Source organism: Salmo salar, chromosome 06, assembly GCF_965601325.2.
Source record: "Salmo salar chromosome 06, fSalSal1, whole genome shotgun sequence".
Classification (NCBI taxonomy): Eukaryota; Metazoa; Chordata; class Actinopteri; order Salmoniformes; family Salmonidae; genus Salmo; species Salmo salar.
Window position 1 is genome coordinate 385,001 of NC_138296.1, and position 27,500 is coordinate 412,500.

The 27,500-nt window shown below is 44.6% G+C and overlaps 1 protein-coding gene across 6 annotated transcripts in view; it reads right to left on the bottom strand.

Annotated features, from left to right (window-relative positions):
• Positions 1-27,500, bottom strand: part of LOC106602073 (caskin-1) — a 187,763-nt gene that overhangs the window by 117,872 nt on the left and 42,391 nt on the right. For all 6 annotated transcript variants that reach the window (XM_082976196.1, XM_082976195.1, XM_082976199.1 and 3 more), the window contains exons 2-10: positions 27,039-27,090; positions 26,221-26,318; positions 25,825-25,970; positions 24,585-24,680; positions 23,620-23,750; positions 18,098-18,206; positions 15,138-15,246; positions 12,414-12,508; positions 11,642-11,759 (exon numbers count right to left, since the gene is read on the bottom strand). In XM_082976196.1, coding sequence (XP_082832322.1) covers positions 11,642-11,759; positions 12,414-12,508; positions 15,138-15,246; positions 18,098-18,206; positions 23,620-23,750; positions 24,585-24,680; positions 25,825-25,970; positions 26,221-26,318; positions 27,039-27,090 — 954 coding nt within the window. The remainder of the gene's footprint in view (positions 1-11,641; positions 11,760-12,413; positions 12,509-15,137; positions 15,247-18,097; positions 18,207-23,619; positions 23,751-24,584; positions 24,681-25,824; positions 25,971-26,220; positions 26,319-27,038; positions 27,091-27,500) is intronic.

A 27,500-nucleotide genomic window follows, 5' to 3' on the forward strand; every position in this document is an offset into this window, starting at 1 on the left:
TAGGTATAGATATGACACCACTAGGTATAGATATGACACCACTAGGTATAGATATGACACCACCAGGTATAGATATGACACCACCAGGTATAGATATGCAACCACTAGATATGACACCACTAGATATAGATATGACACAACTAGAGATAGATATGACACCACCAGGTATAGATATGACACCACTAGGTATAGATATGACACCACTAGGTATAGATATGACACCACTAGGTATAGATATGACACCACTAGATATAGATATGACACCACTAGATATGACACCACTAGATATGACACCACCAGGTATAGATATGACACCACCAGGGATAGATATGACACCACTAGGTATAGATATGACACCACTAAATATAGATATGACACCACTAGATATGACACCACTAGATATAGATATGACACCACCAGGTATAGATATGACACCACTAGGTATAGATATGACACCACTAGGTATAGATATGACACCACTAGATATGACACCACTAGGTATAGATATGACACCAATAGATATAGATATGACACCACCAGGTATAGATATGACACCACTAGGTATAGATATGACACCACTAGGTATAGATATGACACCACTGGGTATAGATATGACACCACCAGGTATAGATATGACACCACCAGGTATAGATATGCAACCACTAGATATGACACCACTAGATATAGATATGACACAACTAGAGATAGATATGACACCACTAGGTATAGATATGACACCACTAGATATAGATATGACACCACTAGATATGACACCACTAGATATAGATATGACACCACCAGGTATAGATATGACACCACTAGGTATAGATATGACACCACTAGGTATAAATATGACACCACTGGGTATAGATATGACACCACTGGATATGACACCACTGGGTATAGATATGACACCACTAGGGATAGATATGACACCACTAGATATGACACCACTAGGTATAGATATGACACGACTAGATATGACACCACTAGATATAGATATGACACCACTGGGTATAGATATGACACCACTGGGTATAGATATGACACCACTAGGTATAGATATGACACCACTAGGTATAGATATGACACCACTAGGTATGACACCACTAGATATAGATATGACACCACTAGGTATAGATATGACACCACTAGATATAGATATGACACCACTAGATATGACACCACTAGATATAGATATGACACCACTAGATATGACACCACTAGATATAGATATGACACCACTGGGTATAGATATGACACCACTAGGTATAGATATGACACCACTAGGTATAGATATGACACCACTAGGTATAGATATGACACCACTAGGTATGACACCACTAGATATAGATATGACACCACTAGATATAGATATGACACCACTAGATATAGATATGACACCACTGGGTATAGATATGACACCACTAGGTATAGATATGACACCACTAGGTATAGATATGACACCACTAGGTATAGATATGACACCACTAGATATAGATATGACACCACTAGATATAGATATGACACCACTAGATATAACACCACTAGGGATAGATATGACACCACTAGGTGTAGATATGACACCACTAGATATGACACCACTAGATATAGATATGACACCACTAGATATGACACCACTAGGTATAGATATGACACCACTAGATATAGATATGACACCACCAGGTGTAGATATGACACCACTATATATGACACCACCAGGTGTAGATATGACACCACTAGATATGACACCACTAGGTATAGATATGACACCACTAGGTATAGATATGACACCACTAGGTATAGATATGACACCACTAGGTGTAGATATGACACCACTAGGTATAGATATGACACCACTAGATATAGATATGACACCACTAGATATGACACCACTAGATATAGATATGACACCACTAGATATGACACCACTAGATATAGATATGACACCACTGGGTATAGCTATGACACCACTACGTATAGATATGACACCATTAGGTATAGATATGACACCACTAGGTATAGATATGACACCACTAGGTATGACACCACTAGATATAGATATGACACCACTAGATATAGATATGACACCACTAGATATAGATATGACACCACTGGGTATAGATATGACACCACTAGGTATAGATATGACACCACTAGGTATAGATATGACACCACTAGGTATAGATATGACACCACTAGATATAGATATGACACCACTAGATATAGATATGACACCACTAGATATAACACCACTAGGGATAGATATGACACCACTAGGTGTAGATATGACACCACTAGATATGACACCACTAGATATAGATATGACACCACTAGATATGACACCACTAGGTATAGATATGACACCACTAGATATAGATATGACACCACCAGGTGTAGATATGACACCACTAGATATGACACCACCAGGTGTAGATATGACACCACTAGATATGACACCACTAGGTATAGATATGACACCACTAGGTATAGATATAACACCACTAGGTGTAGATATGACACCACTAGGTGTAGATATGACACCACTAGATATATATATATGACACCACTAGGGATAGATATGACACCACTAGGTGTAGATATGACACCACTAGATATGACACCACTAGATATAGATATGACACCACTAGAGATAGATATGACACCACTAGGGATAGATATGACACCACTAGGGATAGATATGACACCACTAGATATGACACCACTAGGTATAGATATGACACCACTGGGTATAGATATGACACCACTGGATATGACACCACTGGGTATAGATATGACACCACTAGGGATAGATATGACACCACTAGATATGACACCACTAGGTATAGATATGACACCACTAGATATGACACCACTAGATATAGATATGACACCACTGGGTATAGATATGACACCACTAGGTATAGATATGACACCACTAGGTATAGATATGACACCACTAGGTATAGATATGACACCACTAGGTATGACACCACTAGATATAGATATGACACCACTAGGTATAGATATGACACCACTAGATATAGATATGACACCACTAGATATGACACCACTAGATATAGATATGACACCACTAGATATGACACCACTAGATATAGATATGACACCACTGGGTATAGATATGACACCACTGGGTATAGATATGACACCACTAGGTATAGATATGACACCACTAGGTATAGATATGACACCACTAGGTATAGATATGACACCACTAGGTATGACACCACTAGATATAGATATGACACCACTAGATATAGATATGACACCACTAGATATAGATATGACACCACTGGGTATAGATATGACACCACTGGGTATAGATATGACACCACTAGGTATAGATATGACACCACTAGGTATAGATATGACACCACTAGATATTATATGACACCACTAGATATAGATATGACACCACTAGATATAACACCACTAGGGATAGATATGACACCACTAGGTGTAGATATGACACCACTAGATATGACACCACTAGATATAGATATGACACCACTAGAGATAGATATGACACCACTAGGGATAGATATGACACCACTAGGGATAGATATAACACCACTAGATATGACACCACTAGGTATAGATATGACACCACTGGGTATAGATATGACACCACTGGATATGACACCACTGGGTATAGATATGACACCACTAGGGATAGATATGACACCACTAGATATGACACCACTAGGTATAGATATGACACCACTAGATATGACACCACTAGATATAGATATGACACCACTGGGTATAGATATGACACCACTGGGTATAGATATGACACCACTAGGTATAGATATGACACCACTAGGTATAGATATGACACCACTAGGTATAGATATGACACCACTAGGTATGACACCACTAGATATAGATATGACACCACTAGGTATAGATATGACACCACTAGATATAGATATGACACCACTATATATGACACCACTAGATATAGATATGACACCACTAGATATGACACCACTAGATATAGATATGACACCACTGGGTATAGATATGACACCACTGGGTATAGATATGACACCACTAGGTATAGATATGACACCACTAGGTATAGATATGACACCACTAGGTATAGATATGACACCACTAGGTATGACACCACTAGATATAGATATGACACCACTAGATATAGATATGACACCACTGGGTATAGATATGACACCACTAGGTATAGATATGACACCACTAGGTATAGATATGACACCACTAGGTATAGATATGACACCACTAGATATAGATATGACACCACTAGATATAGATATGACACCACTAGATATAACACCACTAGGGATAGATATGACACCACTAGGTGTAGATATGACACCACTAGATATGACACCACTAGATATAGATATGACACCACTAGATATGACACCACTAGGTATAGATATGACACCACTAGATATAGATATGACACCACCAGGTGTAGAAATGACACCACTCGATATGACACCACCAGGTGTAGATATGACACCACTAGATATGACACCACTAGGTATAGATATGACACCACTAGGTATAGATATGACACCACTAGGTATAGATATGACACCACTAGATATGACACCACTAGGTATGACACCACTAGGTATGACACCACCAGGTATAGATATGACACCACTAGGTATAGATATGACACCACCAGGTATAGATATGACACCACCAGGTATAGATATGACATCACTAGGTATAGATATGACACCACTAGATATAGATATGACACCACCAGGTGTAGATATGACACCACCAGGTATAGATATGACACCGCCAGGTAGGTTAGATGGTGTGTAGCTCTGACCTGATGTATGGATGAACAGCGTGGCGACGCCCTCTAGAGGTCAGGAGGTCGTTTACGGTAAACTCCATAAACCTCCACGATACAGACTGTCTCTACACCTACATCACCGACGCTCTACACTCTGGTGACCTGGAGATGGACTGATACCTACAACTACAAGCTGGTAGATAGATAGAGCTGTATTGGACTCAGTCACCCTTCCTGTATTGAGCTGGTAGATAGATAGAGCTGTTATAGACTCCTCCCTTCCTGTATTGAACTCAGTGCAGCTGGTAGATAGATAGAGCTGTTATAGACTCCTCCCTTCCTGTATTGAGCTGGTAGATAGATAGAGCTGTATTGGACTCAGTCACCCTTCCTGTATTGAGCTGGTAGATAGATAGAGCTGTTATAGACTCCTCCCTTCCTGTATTGAACTCAGTGCAGCTGGTAGATAGATAGAGCTGTTATAGACTCCTCCCTTCCTGTATTGAGCTGGTAGATAGATAGAGCTGTATTGGACTCAGTCACCCTTCCTGTATTGAGCTGGTAGATAGATAGAGCTGTTATAGACTCAGTCACCCTTCCTGTATTGAGCTGGTAGATAGCTAGAGCTGTTATAGACTCAGTCACTCTTCCTGTATTGAGCTGGTAGATAGATAGAGCTGTATTGGACTCAGTCACCCTTCCTGTATTGAGCTGGTAGATAGATAGAGCTGTTATAGACTCAGTCACCCTTCCTGTATTGAGCTGGTAGATAGATAGAGCTGCAATAGACTCCTCCCTTCCTGTATTGAGCTGGTAGATAGATAGAGCTGTTATAGACTCAGTCACCCTTCCTGTATTGAGCTGGTAGATAGATAGAGCTGTATTGGACTCAGTCACCCTTCCTGTATTGAACTCGTAGATAGATAGAGCTCTTATAGACTCCTCCCTTCCTGTATTGAGCTGGTAGATAGATAGAGCTGTTATAGACTCAGTCACCCTTCCTGTATTGAGCTGGTAGATAGATAGAGCTGTTATAGACTCAGTCACCCTTCCTGTATTGAGCTGGTAGGTAGATAGAGCTGTATTGGACTCAGTCACCCTTCCTGTATTGAGCTGGTAGATAGATAGAGCTGTTATAGACTCAGTCACTCTTCCTGTATTGAGCTGGTAGATAGATAGAGCTGTTATAGACTCCTCCCTTCCTGTATTGAACTCAGTGCAGCTGGTAGGTAGATAGAGCTGTTATAGACTCCTCCCTTCCTGTATTGAGCTGGTAGATAGATAGAGCTGTTATAGACTCAGTCACTCTTCCTGTATTGAGCTGGTAGATAGATAGAGCTGTTATAGACTCCTCCCTTCCTGTATTGAGCTGGTAGATAGATAGAGCTGTTATAGACTCCTCCCTTCCTGTATTGAGCTGGTAGATAGATAGAGCTGTTATAGACTCCTCCCTTCCTGTATTGAACTGGTAGATAGATAGAGCTGTTATAGACTCCTCCCTTCCTGTATTGAACTCAGTGCAGCTGGTAGATAGATAGAGCTGTTATAGACTCAGTCACTCTTCCTGTATTGAACTCAGTGCTCCCTCTACTGGTTCAGTCGAGGAACAGCACCTAGTCACATGGTCCAGTCAGCAGTAGACTAGCAGGCTGATTTTCCTTTTTCATTAGATGGAGGTCAGGCACAGGAGGTTGGTGGCACCTTAATTGGGGAGGAAGGGGCTCAGGGTAATGACTGGAGCTGGATCAGTGGAACGGTAGCAAATACATCCAACATATGGTGTCCAGGGGGTTCGATTCCATTCCATTTTATCTCAGTTCCAGCCATTATAATGAACCGTTGTCCAATCAGCAGCCTCCACTGGTTAAGGTTAGGATTATTAGGTTCAGGTTAGGATAATTAGGTCCAGGTTAGAATAATTAGGTTCAGGTTAGGATAATTAGGTCCAGGTTAGAATAATTAGGTTCAGGTTAGGATAATTAGGTTCAGGTTAGGATAATTAGGTTAAGGTTAGGATAATTAGGTTAAGTTCAGGATAATTAGGTTAAGGTTAGGATAATTAGGTTGAGGTTAGGATAATTAGGTTAAGTTTAGGATAATTAGGTTAAGGTTAGGATAATTAGGTTCAGGTTAGGATAATTAGGTTCAGGTTAGGATAATTAGGTTAAGGTTAGGATAATTAGGTTCAGGTTAGGATAATTAAGTTCAGGTTAGGATAATTTGGTTCAGGTTAGGATAATTTGGTGAAGGTAAGAAGAGCGTATGCAGCAGGTTAGGATAATTAGGTTCAGGTTAGGATAATTAGATTAAGGTTAGGAAAATTAGGGTAAGTAAAGGGTTAGCTATGTAGCCCTTCTGCTGCAGACGGGCAAGGCTTCTCTCTCCTCTCTCTCTCTCTCTCTCTCTCTCTCTCTCTCTCTCTCTCCCTCCTCCCCTCCGCCCCAGTCTGGGCATGCTGAGTTGGAGACCCTCCCAACAGGCAGGAAACATCTCTCTATCCCCTCTAACACTGACACACACGCTGCTGTAGTGCAGGTTAAAGGACTCTAACAGGGCTGTACCGCAGGTTAAAGGACTCTAACAGGGCTGTACTGCAGGTTAAAGGACTCTAACGGGGCTGTACCGCAGGTTAAAGGACTCTAACAGGGCTGTAGTGCAGGTTAAAGGACTCTAACAGGGCTGTACAGCAGGTTAATGGACTCTAACAGGGCTGTACCGCAGGTTAAAGGACTCTAACAGGGCTGTACCGCAGGTTAAAGGACTCTAACAGGGCTGTACCGCAGGTTAAAGGACTCTAACAGGGCTGTACCGCAGGTTAAAGGACTCTAACAGGGCTGTACCGCAGGTTAAAGGACTCTAACAGGGCTGTACCGCAGGTTAAAGGACTCTAACAGGGCTGTACCGCAGGTTAAAGGACTCTAACAGGAATGTACCACAGGTTAAAGGACTCTAACAGGGCTGTACAGCAGGTTAAAGGACTCTAACAGGGCTGTACTGCAGGTTAAAGGACTCTAACGGGGCTGTACCGCAGGTTAAAGGACTCTAACAGGGCTGAACCGCAGGTTAAAGGACTCTAACGGGGCTGTACCCGCAGGTTAAAGGACTCTAACGGGGCTGTACCGCAGGTTAAAGGACTCTAACAGGGCTGTACCGCAGGTTAAAGGACTCTAACAGGGCTGTACAGCAGGTTAAAGGACTCTAACAGGGCTGTACCACAGGTTAAAGGACTCTAACAGGGCTGTACCGCAGGTTAAAGGACTCTAACAGGGCTGTACCGCAGGTTAAAGGACTCTAACAGGGCTGTACCGCAGGTTAAAGGACTCTAACAGGGCTGTACCGCAGGTTAAAGGACTCTAACGGGGCTGTACCGCAGGTTAAAGGACACTAACGGGGCTGTACCGCAGGTTAAAGGACTCTAACGGGGCTGTATCGCAGGTTAAAGGACACTAACGGGGCTGTACCGCAGGTTAAAGGACTCTAACGGGGCTGTACCGCAGGTTAAAGGACTCTAACGGGGCCGTACCGCAGGTTAAAGGACTCTAACAGGGCCGTACAGAAGGTTAAAGGACTCTAACGGGGCTGTACTGCAGGTTAAAGGACTCTAACGGGGCTGTACTGCAGGTTAAAGGACTCTAACGGGGCTGTACCGCAGGTTAAAGGACTCTAACGGGGCTGTACCGCAGGTTAAAGGACTCTAACGGGGCTGTACCGCAGGTTAAAGGACTCTAACGGGGCTGTACCGCAGGTTAAAGGACTCTAACGGGGCTGTACCGCAGGTTAAAGGACTCTAACGGGGCTGTACCGCAGGTTAAAGGACTCTAACGGGGCTGTACCGCAGGTTAAAGGACTCTAACAGGGCTGTACCGCAGGTTAAAGGACTCTAACAGGGCTGTACCGCAGGTTAAAGGACTCTAACAGGGCTGTACTGCAGGTTAAAGGACTCTAACAGGGCTGTATTTTCAGGTTAAAGGACTCTAACAGGGCTGTACCGCAGGTTAAAGGACTCTAACAGGGCTGTACCGCAGGTTAAAGGACTCTAACTGGGCTGTACAGAAGGTTAAAGGACTCTAACAGGGCTGTACTGCAGGTTAAAGTACTCTAACAGGGCTGTACCGCAGGTTAAAGGACTCTAACGGGGCTGTACTGCAGGTTAAAGGACTCTAACGGGGCTGTACCGCAGGTTAAAGGACTCTAACGGGGCTGTACCGCAGGTTAAAGGACTCTAACGGGGCTGTACCGCAGGTTAAAGGACTCTAACGGGGCTGTACCGCAGGTTAAAGGACTCTAACGGGGCTGTACCGCAGGTTAAAGGACTCTAACGGGGCTGTACAGCAGGTTAAAGGACTCTAACGGGGCTGTACCGCAGGTTAAAGGACTCTAACGGGGCTGTACCGCAGGTTAAAGGACTCTAACGGGGCCGTACCGCAGGTTAAAGGACTCTAACGGGGCCGTACCGCAGGTTAAAGGACTCTAACGGGGCCGTACCGCAGGTTAAAGGACTCTAACGGGGCCGTACCGCAGGTTAAAGGACTCTAACGGGGCCGTACCGCAGGTTAAAGGACTCTAACGGGGCCGTACAGCAGGTTAAAGGACTCTAACGGGGCCGTACAGCAGGTTAAAGGACTCTAACGGGGCCGTACCGCAGGTTAAAGGACTCTAACGGGGCCGTACCGCAGGTTAAAGGACTCTAACGGGGCCGTACCGCAGGTTAAAGGACTCTAACGGGGCCGTACCGCAGGTTAAAGGACTCTAACGGGGCCGTACCGCAGGTTAAAGGACTCTAACGGGGCCGTACCGCAGGTTAAAGGACTCTAACGGGGCCGTACCGCAGGTTAAAGGACTCTAACGGGGCCGTACCGCAGGTTAAAGGACTCTAACGGGGCCGTACCGCAGGTTAAAGGACTCTAACGGGGCCGTACCGCAGGTTAAAGGACTCTAACGGGGCCGTACCGCAGGTTAAAGGACTCTAACGGCCGCCGCTGCCTACCCGCCGCAGGTTAAAGGACTCTAACGGGGCTGTACCGCAGGTTAAAGGACTCTAACGGGGCTGTACCGCAGGTTAAAGGACTCTACCACCCGCCTCGGGCTGTACCGCAGGTTAAAGGACTCTAACGGGGCTGTACCGCAGGTTAAAGGACTCTAACTGGGCTGTACCGCAGGTTAAAGGACTCTAACGGGGCTGTACCGCAGGTTAAAGGACTCTAACGGGGCTGTACCGCAGGTTAAAGGACTCTAACGGGGCTGTACCGCAGGTTAAAGGACTCTAACGGGGCTGTACCGCAGGTTAAAGGACTCTAACGGGGCTGTACCGCAGGTTAAAGGACTCTAACGGGGCTGTACCGCAGGTTAAAGGACTCTAACGGGGCTGTACCGCAGGTTAAAGGACTCTAACGGGGCTGTACCGCAGGTTAAAGGACTCTAACGGGGCTGTACCGCAGGTTAAAGGACTCTAACAGGGCTGTACCGCAGGTTAAAGGACTCTAACAGGGCTGTACCGCAGGTTAAAGGACTCTAACAGGGCTGTACCGCAGGTTAAAGGACTCTAACAGGGCTGTACCGCAGGTTAAAGGACTCTAACAGGGCTGTACCGCAGGTTAAATGACTCTAACAGGGCTGTACCGCAGGTTAAAGGACTCTAACAGGGCTGTACCGCAGGTTAAAGGACTCTAACAGGGCTGTACCGCAGGTTAAAGGACTCTAACGGGGCTGTACCGCAGGTTAAAGGACTCTAACAGGGCTGTACCGCAGGTTAAAGGACTCTAACGGGGCCGTACCGCAGGTTAAAGGACTCTAACGGGGCCGTACCGCAGGTTAAAGGACTCTAACGGGGCCGTACCGCAGGTTAAAGGACTCTAACGGGGCCGTACCGCAGGTTAAAGGACTCTAACGGGGCCGTACCGCAGGTTAAAGGACTCTAACGGGGCCGTACCGCAGGTTAAAGGACTCTAACGGGGCCGTACCGCAGGTTAAAGGACTCTAACGGGGCCGTACCGCAGGTTAAAGGACTCTAACGGGGCCGTACCGCAGGTTAAAGGACTCTAACGGGGCCGTACCGCAGGTTAAAGGACTCTAACGGGGCTGTACCTCAGGTTAAAGGACTCTAACAGGGCTTTACCGCAGGTTAAAGGACTCTAACAGGGCTGTACCGCAGGTTAAAGGACTCTAACAGGGCTGTACCGCAGGTTAAAGGACTCTAACGGGGCTGTACCGCAGGTTAAAGGACTCTAACGGGGCTGTACCGCAGGTTAAAGGACTCTAACAGGGCTGTACCGCAGGTTAAAGGACTCTAACGGGGCTGTACCGCAGGTTAAAGGACTCTAACAGGGCTGTACCGCAGGTTAAAGGACTCTAACAGGGCTGTACCGCAGGTTAAAGGACTCTAACAGGGCTGTACTGCAGGTTAAAGGACTCTAACAGGGCTGTACTGCAGGTTAAAGGACTCTAACAGGGCTGTACCGCAGGTTAACAGGGCTGTACCGCAGGTTAAAGGACTCTAACAGGGCTGTACCGCAGGTTAAAGGACTCTAACAGGGCTGTACCGCAGGTTAAAGGACTCTAACAGGGCTGTACCGCAGGTTAAAGGACTCTAACAGGGCTGTACCGCAGGTTAAAGGACTCTAACGGGGCTGTACCGCAGGTTAAAGGACTCTAACAGGGCTGTACCGCAGGTTAAAGGACTCTAACGGGGCTGTACCGCAGGTTAAAGGACTCTAACAGGGCTGTACCGCAGGTTAAAGGACTCTAACAGGGCTGTACCGCAGGTTAAAGGATAATTCCCGAGAATACAAAAGAACCCGCACACACACAGACACAAATACTCACCTGTTCTCTTGTTGATGACCTCCACTATCGTAGAAGGGAAGTAGCCCACGCGGTCATTTCCTGTACGGTTGTCATGGATACAGCCCTTCCAGCGCCCATCAACATGCTGCTCGAGAACCTGCCAGAGAGAACAAGTAATACATTCAACATAGCAGAGTAGAATAGAATAAACAGAGAACAGCAGAATAGAATGAACAGAGAACAGTAGAATAGAATAAACAGAGAACAGTAGAATAGAATAAACAGAGATAATTGTTCCTGTTATCTCCTGTATCTATCCTCTATCCTTCTCTAACTGTTCCTGTTATCCACTCTGTTCCTGTATCTATCCTTCTCTAATTGTTCCTGTTATCTTCTGTATCTATCCTCTATCCTTCTCTAACTGTTCCTGTTATCTCCTGTATCTATCCTTCTCTACCTGTTCCTGTTATCCCCTGTATATATCCTTCTCTAACTGTACCTCTTATCTCCTGTATCTATCCTTCTCTACCTGTTCCTGTTATCCCCTGTATATATCCTTCTCTAACTGTACCTCTTATCTCCTGTATCTATCCTTCTCTACCTGTTCCTGTTATCCCCTGTATATATCCTTCTCTAACTGTACCTCTTATCTTCTGTATCTATCCTTCTCTACCTGTTCCTGTTATCTCCTGTACACTCTGACTCAGGGCCGTGTGTGTGTGTGTGTGTGTGTGTGTGTGTGTGTGTGTGTGTGTGTGTGTGTGTGTGTGTGTGTGTGTGTGTGTGTGTGTGTGTGTGTGTGTGTGTCTACCGTGATGACGTCTCCAGCCTTGATGTTGAGGCTGGTCAGGTCGTAGTTGTTGCAGTAATCCTTTAAGGCCCTGACCTGGAGGGCTGCTGAGGCATCTGAGAGAGACATGCTGCTTTAATATCTCTGGGGAGACAACACACACACACACACACACACACACACACACACACACACACACACACACACACACACACACACACACACACACACACACACACACACACACACACACACACATATACACACATACACCCCGAACTTACACACACACACACACAGGCACACACACACACACACACTGCACTTACACACACCGCACTTACACGCACACACACACCGCACTTACACACACACACACACACACACACACACACACCACACCGCGCACACACACACACACACACACACACACAGGGACACTCAGGCATGCACACACACACACACACACACACACACACATAGATCTTATCTGTCGGAAAGATATCTAATCTCTGTGAATGGTTTGTCCTCTGACAAATCAATTGTAAATTTCGGTGTTCCTCAAGGTTCCGTTTTAGGACCACTATTGTTTTCACTATATATTTTACCTCTTGGGGATGTCATTCGAAAACATAATGTTAAATTTCACTGCTATGCGGACGACACACAGCTGTACATTTCAATGAAACATGGTGAAGCCCCAGAATTGCCCTCGCTAGAAGCCTGTGTTTCAGACATAAAGAAGTGGATGGCTGCAAACTTTCTACTTTTAAACTCGGACAAAACAGAGATGCTTGTTCTAGGTCCCAAGAAACAAAGAGATCTTCTGTTGAATCTGACAATGAATCTTGATGGCTGTACAGTCGTCTCAAATAAAACTGTGAAGGACCTCGGCGTTACTCTGGACCCTGATCTCTCTTTTGAAGAACATATCAAGACTGTTTCAAGGACAGCTTTTTTCCATCTACGTAACATTGCAAAAATCAGAAATTTTCTGTCCAAAAATGACGCAGAAAAATGTATCCATGCTTTTGTTACTTCTAGGCTGGACTACTGCAATGCTCTACTTTCCGGCTACCCGGATAAAGCACTAAATAAACTTCAGTTAGTGCTAAATACGGCTGCTTGAATCCTGACTAGAACCAAAAAATTTGATCATATTACTCCAGTGCTAGCCTCCCTACACTGGCTTCCTGTTAAGGCGAGGGCTGATTTCAAGGTTTTACTGCTAACCTACAAAGCATTACATGGGCTTGCTCCTACCTATCTTTCCGATTTGGTCCTGCCGTACATACCTACACGTACGCTACGGTCACAAGACGCAGGCCTCCTAATTGTCCCTAGAATTTCTAAGCAAACGGCTGGAGGTAGGGCTTTCTCCTATAGAGCTCCATTTTTATGGAATGGTCTGCCTACCAATGTGAGAGACGCAGACTCAGTCTCAACCTTTAAGTCTTTACTGAAGACTTATCTCTTCAGTAGGTCCTATGATTAAGTATAGTCTGGCCCAGGAGTGTGAAGGTGAACGGAAAGGCTGGAGCAACGAACCGCCCTTGCTGTCTCTGCCTTGCCGGTTCCCCTCTTTCCACTGGGATTCTCTGCCTCTAACCCTATTACAGGGGCTGAGTCACTGGCTTATTGGTGTTCTTCCATGCCGTCCATGGGAGGGGTGCGTCACTTGAGTGGGTTGAGTCACTGACGTGGTCTTCCTGTCTGGGTTGGCGCCCCCCCCTTGGGTTGTGCCATGGCGGAGATCGTTGTGGGCTATACTCGGCCTTGTCTTAGGACGGTAAGTTGGTGGTTGGAGACATCCCTCTAGTGGTGTGGGGGCTGTGCTTTGGCAAAGTGGGTGGGGTTATATCCTGCCTGTTTGGCCCTGTCCGGGGGTATCATCGGATGGGGCCACAGTGTCTTCTGATCCCTCCTGTCTCAGCCTCCAGTATTTATGCTGCAGTAGTTTATGTGTCGGGGGGCTAGGGTCAGTCTGTTACATCTGGAGTATTTCTCTTGTCTTATCCGGTGTCCTGTGTGTATTTAAATATGCTCTCTCTAATTCTCTCTTTCTCTCTTTCTGTCTTTCTCTCGGAGGACCTGAGCCCTAGGACCATGCCTCAGGACTACCTGGTATGATGACTCCTTGCTGTCCCCAGTCCACCTGGCCGTGCTGCTGCTCCAGTTTCAACTGTTCTGCCTGCGGCTATGGAACCCTGACCTGTTCACCGGACGTGCTTGTTGCACCCTCGACAACTACTATGATTATTATTATTTGACCATGCTGGTCATTTATGAACATTTTAACATTTTAACATTTTGACCATGTTCTGTTATAATATCCACCCTGCACAGCCAGAAGAGGACTGGCCACCCCTCATAGCCTGGTTCCTCTCTAGGTTTCTTCCTAGGTTTTTGGCCTTTCTAGGGAGTTTTTCCTAGGGAGTTTTTCCTAGCCACCGTGCTTCTTTCACATGCTTTGCTTGCTGTTTGGGGTTTTAGGCTGGGTTTCTGTACAGCACTTTGAGAATATCAGCTGATGTACGAAGGGCTATATAAAAATAAATTTTATTTTATTTGAAATTTGAAACACACACACACACACACACACACCACACACACACACACACACACACACACACAGACACACACACAGACACACAGAAACACACACACACACACACACAGAAACACACACACACACACAGAAACACACACAGAAACACACACACACACACACATCCCCCCCTGTACCTCTGAGTAGCTGTTTGATCTCCCGGCTGGCCTGTGAAGCAGAGAACTGGTAAACGATATCCAGGGCTGTTTGGCTGTAGGTGTTTCTCACCGCTGCGTTGATTCCACTCTGTAGGGACAAGGCTCAGCGTTACGGCTTCTATAACCACCACCTACCCTGGTTATAACCCTGCACAGGAAGTACACTGTGTTGATTCCACTCTGTAGGGACACGGCTCAGCGTTACGGCTTCTATAACCACCACCTACCCTGGTTATAACCCTGCACAGGAAGTACACTGTGTTGATTCCACTCTGTAGGGACACGGCTCAGGGTTACGGCTTCTATAACCACCACCTACCCTGGTTATAACCCTGCACAGGAAGTACACTGTGTTGATTCCACTCTGTAGGGACAAGGCTCAGGGTTACGGCTTCTATAACCACCACCTACCCTGGTTATAACCCTGCACAGGAAGTACACTGTGTTGATTCCACTCTGTAGGGACAAGGCTCAGGGTTACGGCTTCCATAACGACCACCTACCCTGGTTATAACCCTGCACAGGAAGTCAAGGCTCAGGGTTACGGCTTCTATAACGACCAGGGTCGGGATCAATTACACGTCAATTACAGTCGATTCAGGAAGTACACTGCAGTTCCCTATTGTTTTCAACGTGGGATTAAATTTGGTATACTTTCTGAATCGACCGAAATTTAAATGGAACGGTCGACTACCCTGGTTATAACCCTGCACTAGTGCCTCTACCCTGGTTATAACCCTTCACTAGTCCCTCTACCCTGGTTATAACTCTGCACTAGTGCCCCTACCCTGGTTATAACCCTGCACTAGTAACCTCTACCCTGGTTATAACCCTGCACTAGTGCCCTCTACCCTGGTTATAACCCTGCACTAGAGCCCTCTACCCTGGTTATAACCCCGCACTAGAGCCCTCTACCCTGGTTATAACCCTGCACTAGTGCCCTCTACCCTGGTTATAACCCCGCACTAGAGCCCTCTACCCTGGTTATAACCCTGCACTAGTGGCTCTACCCTGGTTATAACCCTGTACTAGTACCTCTACCCTGGTTATAACCCTGCACTAGTGCCCTCTACCCTGGTTATAACCCTGCACTAGTTTCCCTACCCTGGTTATAACCCTGCACTAGTGCCCTCTACCCTGGTTATAAACCTGCACTAGTGCCCCTACCCTGGTTATAACCCTTCACTCGTGCCTCTACCCTGGTTATAACCCTGCACTAGTGCCCGTACCCTGGTTATAACCCTGCACTAGTACCCTCTACCCTGGTTATAACCCTGCACTAGTGCCCTCTACCCTGGTTATAACCCTGCACTAGTTCCTCTACCCTGGTTATAAACCTGCACTAGTACCCCTACCCTGGTTATAACACTTCACTAGTCCCTCTACCCTGGTTATAACCCTGCACTAGTTCCCCTACCCTGGTTATAACCCTTCACTAGTGCCTCTACCCTGGTTATAACCCTTCACAAGTCCCTCTACCCTGGTTATAACCCTTCACTAGTGCCTCTACCCTGGTTATAACCCTTCACAAGTCCCTCTACCCTGGTTATAACCCTGCACTAGAGCCCTCTACCCTGGTTATAACCCTGCACTAGAGCCCTCTACCCTGGTTATAACCCCGCACTAGAGCCCTCTACCCTGGTTATAACCCTGCACTAGTCCCCCTACCCTGGTTATAACCCTTCACTAGTGCCTCTACCCTGGTTATAACCCTTCACAAGTCCCTCTACCCTGGTTATAACCCTTCACTAGTCCCTCTACCCTGGTTATAACCCTGCACTAGTGGCTCTACCCTGGTTATAACCCTGCACTAGTACCTCTACCCTGGTTATAACCCTGCACTAGTGCCTCTACCCTGGTTATAACCCTGCACTAGAGCCCTCTACCCTGGTTATAACCCTGCACTAGTATCCCTACCCTGGTTATAACCCTGCACTAGTACCTCTACCCTGGTTATAACCCTGCACTATTTCCTCTACCCTGGTTATAACCCTGCACTAGTCCCCCTACCCTGGTTATAACCCTGCACTAGTTCCCCTACCCTGGTTATAACCCTGCACTAGTGCCCTCTACCCTGGTTATAACCCTGCACCAGTGCCCCTACCCTGGTTATAACCCTGCACTAGTTCCCCTACCCTGGTTATAACCCTGCACTATTTCCTCTACCCTGGTTATAACCCTGCACTAGGGCCCCTACCCTGGTTATAACCCTGCACTAGTGCTCTCTACCCTGGTTATAACCCTGCACTAGTGCCCTCTACCCTGGTTATAACCCTGCACTAGTTCCCCTACCCTGGTTATAACCCTGCACTAGTGCCCTCTACCCTGGTTATAACCCTGCACTAGATCCCTCTACCCTGGTTATAACCCTGCACTAGTGCCCTCTACCCTGGTTATAACCCTGCATTAGTGTCACATTTACAGAAATAAGGCAGAAGTGAGGCTGAACTGTTGAGGTGTTTAAAAGAGAGTTCATTCTGAGAAAGGGAACGAATCAAGGCCACATCGGGTTAGTTAGTGTTGGACTGCAGCCTGCTAAGGGAACGAATCAATGCCACATCGGGTTAGTTAGTGTTGGACTGCTGCCTGCTAAGGGAACGAATTAAGGCCACATCGGGTTAGTTAGTGTTGGACTGCTGCCTGCCAAGGGAACGAATCAAGGTCACATCGGGTTAGTTAGTGTTGGACTGCTGCCTGCTAAGGGAACGAATCAAGGTCACATCGGGTTAGTTAGTGTTGGACTGCTGCCTGCTAAGGGAACGATCTTGTATGAGTTGTAATTCCTCTTACATCCAGCAGGGGGCGTACAGCCCTCATGCCTTCCCACAGAGCTCTGCCTCATGCAGGGATTAGGGGTCAGGGATTAGGGGTCAGGGATTAGGGGTCAGGGCTAAGGGGTCAGGGGTTAATGATTAAGGGTTAGTTGTAGTTCCTCTTACATCCAGCAGGAGGCGAACAGCCTCAGTCTTCCCACAGAGAGCTGCTTCATGCAGGGCCGTGCCAGCCTTGGTCTGTCTGTTGATGTCTATGCCAGACTGGATCAACAGCCTGGGGACAACAACACACACACACACACACACACACACACACACACACACACACACACACACACACACACACACACACACACACACACACACACACACAACACACACACACACACACACACACACACACACACACACACACACACAACATATACACACACACACACAACATACACACACACAACATACACACACACACACAACACACACACAACATACACACACACACACACACACACACACACACACAACATACACAAACACAACACAACACAACACACAGATTTTTTTTTAAATAATTGTTTTATACATTTATTTGGCTCAAATATGTTCATCATGACAGATTTGAGCACATTTGTCCAAACACAAAAATAATTACCACGCAGCCACAAACTGAAACACATTTCATTTGCCATCTGGCCCAATAAATACTAAACTCCAACTATCAATATACCTTAACATGGTTAACCATCTGGCCCAATAAATACTAAACTAGAACTATCAATATACCTTAACATGGTTAACCATCTGGCCCAATAAATACTAAACTCCAACTATCAATATACCTTAACATGGTTAACCATCTGGCCCAGTAAATACTAAACTAGAACTATCAATATACCTTAACATGGTTAACCATCTGGCCCAATAAATACTAAACTAGAACTATCAATATACCTTAACATGGTTAACCATCTGGCCCAATAAATACTAAACTCCAACTATCAATATACCTTAACATGGTTAACCATCTGGCCCAATAAATACTAAACTCCAACTATCAATATACCTTAACATGGTTAACCATCTGGCCCAATAAATACTAAACTCCAACTATCAATATACCTTAACATGGTTAACCATCTGGCCCAATAAATACTAAACTCCAACTATCAATATACCTTAACATGGTTAACCATCTGGCCCAATAAATACTAAACTCCAACTATCAATATACCTTAACATGGTTAACCATCTGGCCCAATAAATACTAAACTAGAACTATCAATATACCTTAACATGGTTAACCATCTGGCCCAATAAATACTAAACTAGAACTATCAATATACCTTAACATGGTTAACCATCTGGCCCAGTAAATACTAAACTCCAACTATCAATATACCTTAACATGGTTAACCATCTGGCCCAATAAATACTAAACTCCAACTATCAATATACCTTAACATGGTTAACCATCTGGCCCAATAAATACTAAACTAGAACTATCAATATACCTTAACATGGTTAACCATCTGGCCCAATAAATACTAAACTAGAACTATCAATATACCTTAACATGGTTAACCATCTGGCCCAATAAATACTAAACTAGAACTATCAATATACCTTAACATGGTTAACCATCTGGCCCAGTAAATACTAAACTCCAACTATCAATATACCTTAACATGGTTAACCATCTGGCCCAGTAAATACTAAACTAGAACTATCAATATACCTTAACATGGTTAACCATCTGGCCCAGTAAATACTAAACTAGAACTATCAATATACCTTAACATGGTTAACCATCTGGCCCAATAAATACTAAACTCCAACTATCAATATACCCTAACATGCTTAACCATCTGGCCCAATAAATACTAAACTAGAACTATCAATATACCTTAACATGGTTAACCATCTGGCCCAATAAATACTAAACTCCAACTATCAATATACCCTAACATGCTTAACCATCTGGCCCAATAAATACTAAACTAGAACTATCAATATACCTTAACATGGTTAACCATCTGGCCCAATAAATACTAAACTAGAACTATCAATATACCTTAACATGGTTAACCATCTGGCCCAATAAATACTAAACTCCAACTATCAATATACCTTAACATGGTTAACCATCTGGCCCAATAAATACTAAACTAGAACTATCAATATACCTTAACATGGTTAACCATCTGGCCCAATAAATACTAAACTCCAACTATCAATATACCTTAACATGGTTAACCATCTGGCCCAGTAAATACTAAACTAGAACTATCAATATACCTTAACATGGTTAACCATCTGGCCCAATAAATACTAAACTCCAACTATCAATATACCTTAACATGGTTAACCATCTGGCCCAATAAATACTAAACTAGAACTATCAATATACCTTAACATGGTTAACCATCTGGCCCAATAAATACTAAACTAGAACTATCAATATACCTTAACATGGTTAACCATCTGGCCCAATAAATACTAAACTAGAACTATCAATATACCTTAACATGGTTAACCATCTGGCCCAATAAATACTAAACTAGAACTATCAATATACCTTAACATGGTTAACCATCTGGCCCAATAAATACTAAACTAGAACTATCAATATACCTTAACATGGTTAACCATCTGGCCCAGTAAATACTAAACTCCAACTATCAATATACCTTAACATGGTTAACCATCTGGCCCAGTAAATACTAAACTCCAACTATCAATATACCTTAACATGGTTAACCATCTGGCCCAATAAATACTAAACTCCAACTATCAATATACCTTAACATGGTTAACCATCTGGCCCAGTAAATACTAAACTCCAACTATCAATATACCTTAACATGGTTAACCATCTGGCCCAGTAAATACTAAACTCCAACTATCAATATACCTTAACATGGTTAACCATCTGGCCCAATAAATACTAAACTAGAACTATCAATATACCTTAACATGGTTAACCATCTGGCCCAATAAATACTAAACTCCAACTATCAATATACCTTAACATGGTTAACCATCTGGCCCAATAAATACTAAACTAGAACTATCAATATACCTTAACATGGTTAACCATCTGGCCCAATAAATACTAAACTCCAACTATCAATATACCTTAACATGGTTAACCATCTGGCCCAATAAATACTAAACTCCAACTATCAATATACCTTAACATGGTTAACCATCTGGCCCAGTAAATACTAAACTAGAACTATCAATATACCTTAACATGGTTAACCATCTGGCCCAGTAAATACTAAACTCCAACTATCAATATACCTTAACATGGTTAACCATCTGGCCCAATAAATACTAAACTAGAACTATCAATATACCTTAACATGGTTAACCATCTGGCCCAATAAATACTAAACTAGAACTATCAATATACCTTAACATGGTTAACCATCTGGCCCAATAAATACTAAACTAGAACTATCAATATACCTTAACATGGTTAACCATCTGGCCCAGTAAATACTAAACTCCAACTATCAATATACCTTAACATGGTTAACCATCTGGCCCAGTAAATACTAAACTAGAACTATCAATATACCTTAACATGGTTAACCATCTGGCCCAATAAATACTAAACTCCAACTATCAATATACCTTAACATGCTTAACCATCTGGCCCAATAAATACTAAACTAGAACTATCAATATACCTTAACATGGTTAACCATCTGGCCCAATAAATACTAAACTCCAACTATCAATATACCCTAACATGCTTAACCATCTGGCCCAATAAATACTAAACTAGAACTATCAATATACCTTAACATGGTTAACCATCTGGCCCAATAAATACTAAACTAGAACTATCAATATACCTTAACATGGTTAACCATCTGGCCCAATAAATACTAAACTAGAACTATCAATATACCTTAACATGGTTAACCATCTGGCCCAATAAATACTAAACTCCAACTATCAATATACCTTAACATGGTTAACCATCTGGCCCAATAAATACTAAACTAGAACTATCAATATACCTTAACATGGTTAACCATCTGGCCCAATAAATACTAAACTCCAACTATCAATATACCTTAACATGGTTAACCATCTGGCCCAATAAATACTAAACTAGAACTATCAATATACCTTAACATGGTTAACCATCTGGCCCAATAAATACTAAACTAGAACTATCAATATACCTTAACATGGTTAACCATCTGGCCCAATAAATACTAAACTAGAACTATCAATATACCTTAACATGGTTAACCATCTGGCCCAATAAATACTAAACTCCAACTATCAATATACCTTAACATGGTTAACCATCTGGCCCAGTAAATACTAAACTAGAACTATCAATATACCTTAACATGGTTAACCATCTGGCCCAATAAATACTAAACTCCAACTATCAATATACCTTAACATGGTTAACCATCTGGCCCAGTAAATACTAAACTAGAACTATCAATATACCTTAACATGGTTAACCATCTGGCCCAATAAATACTAAACTCCAACTATCAATATACCTTAACATGGTTAACCATCTGGCCCAATAAATACTAAACTAGAACTATCAATATACCTTAACATGGTTAACCATCTGGCCCAATAAATACTAAACTAGAACTATCAATATACCTTAACATGGTTAACCATCTGGCCCAATAAATACTAAACTCCAACTATCAATATACCTTAACATGGTTAACCATCTGGCCCAATAAATACTAAACTCCAACTATCAATATACCTTAACATGGTTAACCATCTGGCCCAGTAAATACTAAACTCCAACTATCAATATACCTTAACATGGTTAACCATCTGGCCCAATAAATACTAAACTCCAACTATCAATATACCTTAACATGGTTAACCATCTGGCCCAATAAATACTAAACTAGAACTATCAATATACCTTAACATGGTTAACCATCTGGCCCAATAAATACTAAACTCCAACTATCAATATACCTTAACATGGTTAACCATCTGGCCCAGTAAATAGTGTAATTATAGTACGACCATATAAGGCTGGGTTATTTATTGATGTGACCGATATAGAGAGAGAGAGAGAGAGAGAGGAAGGAAGGAAGGAGGGAGAGAGAGAAAGAGAGAGAGAGAGGAAGGAAGGAAGGAAGGAAGGAAGGAAGGAAGGAAGGAAGGAAGGAAGGAAGGAAGGAGAGAAAGAGAGAGAAAGAGAAAGAGAGGAAGGAAGGAAGGAGAGAGAGAGAGGAAGGAAGGAGAGAAAGAGAGAGGAAGGAAGGAGAGAAAGAGAGAGGAAGGAAGGAGAGAGAGAGAGAGGAAGGAAGGAAGAAGAGAGAAAGAGAAAGAGAGAGAGGAAGGAAGGAAGGAAGGAGAGAGAAAGAGAAAGAGAGGAAGGAAGGAAGGAGAGAGAGAGAGAAAGAGAGGAAGGAAGGAGAGAAAGAGAGAGGAAGGAGAGAGAGAGAGAGGAAGGAAGGAGAGAGAGAGAGAGAGAGAAAGAGTGAGGAAGGAAGGAAGGAAGGAAGGAAGGAAGGAAGGAAGGAAGAAGAGAGAGAGAAAGAGAGAGGAAGGAAGGAAGGAAGGAAGGAAGGAAGGAAGGAAGGAAGGAAGGAAGGAAGGAAGGAAGGAAGGAAGGAAGGAAGGAAGGAAGGAAGGAAGGAAGGAAGGAAGGAGTGAGAGAGTGAGAGAGTTACCTGATGATGTCTATGTGTCCGTTCTTGGCTGCCAGGTGTAGAGGAGAGGTCCCATTGGGGTCAGTGGAATCTCCTGGTTTCAGTTCCAGCAGAGCAACACACATGTTACTGTTGAGGAGTAGCTGGACCACCTACACACACACACACACACACACACACACACACACACACACACACACACACACACACACACACACACACACACACACACGTTACTGTTGAGGAGTAGCTGGACCACCTACACACACACACACACACACACACACACACACACACACACACACACACACACACACACACACACACACACACACACACACACACACACACACACACACACACGTTACTGTTGAGGAGGGGCTGGACCACCTACACACACACCGGCCATCACAAGGTAACATTTTCTGGTAGTGTGCTAGTTGCATATTAATCATGGACATGGATGGAAATTAACCTAGCTTGCTATCCCAAGGCTAGTAGTTTTAACCTAGCCTGCTATCCCAAGGCTAGTAGTTTTAACCTAGCCTGCTATCCCAAGGCTAGTAGTTTTAACCTAGCCTGCTAGTCCAAGGCTAGTAGTTTTAACCAAGCTTGCTAGCCCAAGGCTAGTAGTTTTAACCTAGCCTGCTATCCCAAGGCTAGTAGTTATAACCTAGCCTGCTATCCCAAGGCTAGTAGTTTTAACCTAGCCTGCTAGTCCAAGGCTATTAGTTTTAACCTAGTCTGCTAGCCCAAGGCTAGTAGTTTTAACCTGTTAGCCCAGGCTAGTAGTTTTAACCAAGTCCGTTAGCTCAAGGCTATTCGTTTTAACCTAGCCCGTTATCCCAAGGCTAGTAGTTTTAACCAAGCCTGCTAGTCCAAGGCTAGTAGTTTTAACCTGTTAGCCCAGGCTAGTAGTTTTAACCACACACACACACACACACACACACACACACACACCGTAGTACAAGCAGTCAGATACTCACCCCGACCCTGCCGAACTCACAGGCCAGATCGAGAGGAGTCTTTCCTGCGTTGTCCACTATACACGGATTAGACTGATGCTGGAGCAACATCTCAGACTGGGGGAACAATAACAACAACAACAACAACAACAACAACAACACAAGGAGATTAGACTTCAGCTTAAACTTTAATTTAACTAGTTGGTTAAAGAACAAATTCTTATTTATTTATTCACTCTAACCACTAGGCTACCTGCCGTCCCTCCACTCTAACCACTAGGCTACCTGCCTCCCCTCCACTCTAACCACTAGGCTACCTGCCGTCCCTCCACTCTAACCACTAGGCTACCTGCCGCCCCTCCACTCTAACCACTAGGCTACCTGCCGCCCCTCCACTCTAACCACTAGGCTACCTGCCGCCCCTCCACTCTAACCACTAGGCTACCTGCCGCCTCTCCACTCTAACCACTAGGCTACCTGCCGCCCCTCCACTCTAACCACTAGGCTACCTGCCGCCCCTCCACTCTAACCACTAGGCTACCTGCCGCCCCTCCACTCTAACCACTAGGCTACCTGCCGCCTCTACACTCTAACCACTAGGCTACCTGCCGCCCCTCCACTCTAACCACTAGGCTACCTGCCGCCCCTCCACTCTAACCACTAGGCTACCTGCCCCCCCCCGACCCCTCTTGTCACGTCCTGACCATAGTAAGATGTTATTTTCTATGGTAGAGTAGGTCAGGGCGTGACAGGGGGTGTTTTTCTATGTTTTCTATTTCTATGTTGTCAGGTTCTAGTTTTGTATTTCTATGTTGGGGTTTTTGTTTGGGATGATCTCCAATTAGAGGCAGCTGGTCCTCGTTGTCTCTAATTGTAGATCATACTTAAGTAGGGTTTCTTCTCCACCTGGGTTTGTGGGAGGTCATCTTTGAGTCAGTGTCTGTTTCACCTCTTCGTCACGGTTTGTTTGTTGTTTTTGTCATTCAAGTTTATATTTATGTATTGCATAGTTTCACAGTGTAAATAAAAGGTGGAACGACACACACGCTGCATTTTGGTCCGCTTCTCCTCCTTACGACACCCGTGACAAAGATTACATACCCACACAGGTTGGAAGAGCGTAGCCCAGCGCCCCTGGAGCACTTTAAGGGGTTTTAATAAGTGCCTTGCTTCAGGGCTCAATGGCAGGAGACGATATTTAGGATTCGATAGCAGAAACACTTCCTGTAGCCGTAGCTAAACATCAGGAAACGTGACTCACCACGTCGTAGTGTCCGTGCTGCGCCGATAGGTGCAGAGGGATCTGTCCCTCGTCTGATTGGCCGTTGACCGACGAACCAGACTTCAGCAGCATCTTCATAGGCTCCGCCTTCCCCTGCCACGCCGCGTAGTGCAGTGGACGCATCCCTACGGCAACCACGGAGGGACATGCAGAATCAGACTACGGACGGCAGAGTGTGTGTGTGTGTGTGTTCAGTAGTAACAGATGTGTGTGTGTGTGTGTGTGTGTGTGTGAGAGTGTGTGTGTGTGTGTGTGTGTGTGTGTGTGTGTGTGTGTGTGTGTGTGTGTGTGTGTGTGTGTGTGTGTGTGTGTGTGTGTGTGTGTGTGTGTCTGAGTGTGTGTGTGTGTGTGTGTGTGTGTGTGTGTCTGTCTCACCCTTCTGGTCCCTGATGTCCACGGCGGCTTGTGACTCCAACAGCAGAGAGATGAGCTCCAGGTTCCCACTGAGAGCAGCATGGTGCAGCGGAGCAAACCTACACACACACACACACACATTATTTAAGTTATTAAGGGAAAGGGTTTTTGCGATTTATCAGGGACATCCTCATAATCAGAACGAGAGAGAGAGAGAGAGAGAGAGAGAGAGAGAGAGAGAGAGAGAGAGAGAAAATAAGACACAAGCAGTTCTACTATGACTTCATGACTGGAACAAACCAAGCAGTTCTACTATGACTTCATAACTATGTATGTATGTGTGTGTGTGTGTGCACGTGTGTGTGTGTGTGTGTGTGTGCGTGTGTGTGTGTATGTGTGTGTGTGTGTGTATGTGTGTGTGTGTGTGTGTGCATGTCTCTGTGTGTTTGTGTGTGTGTGCGTGTGTGCGTGCGTGTGTGTGTGTGTGTGTGTGTGTGTGTGTGTGTGTGCATGTCTCTGTGTGTGTGTGTGTGTGTGCGTGCGTGTTTGTGTGGTGTGTGTGTGTGTGTGTGTGTGGTGTGTGTGTGTGTGCGTGTGTGTATGTGTCTCTGTGTGTGTGTGTGTGTGCGTGCGTGTGTGTGCGTGCGTGCGTGGTGTGTGTGTGCGTGTGTGTGTGCATGTCTCTGTGTGTGTGTGTGTGTGTGTGTGTGTGTGCATGTCTCTCTCTGTGTGTGTGTGTGTGTGTGTGTGTGTGTGTGTGTGTGTGTGTGTGTGTGTGTGTGTGTGCGTGCGTGTGTGTGTGTGTGTGTGTGTGTGTGTGTGTGTGTGTGTATCCTCACCCGTCTGTATCCTGGAAGTTGACGTTAACCCTCTTAGCAGAACCAAGGAGCTCTGAAACAGACGGAACGACAGACAGATTAAATATATTATTATTTCCTTGTATTATGTATCGTAAACGCTTGTTAAATAAAGTTTGATTGTATTTGAACAGTGCCAGTCGGTGAAATAGGACGATCATGTAGTCGTATATAAATCACTGTCTGGTGAATACAGCCGGTGGTTACCTAGGAAACGGCATTGGCACTGTTCCCGTCAGGGGATTATATAACTAGCAGGTGATGAACTGCCCTGTCTCTCACACACACACACACACACACACACACACACACACACACACACACACACACACACACACACACACACACACACACACACACACACACACACAGAGAGAGACACACACAGAGAGACACACACACACAGAGACACACACACACACACACACACACACACCCCGTCTC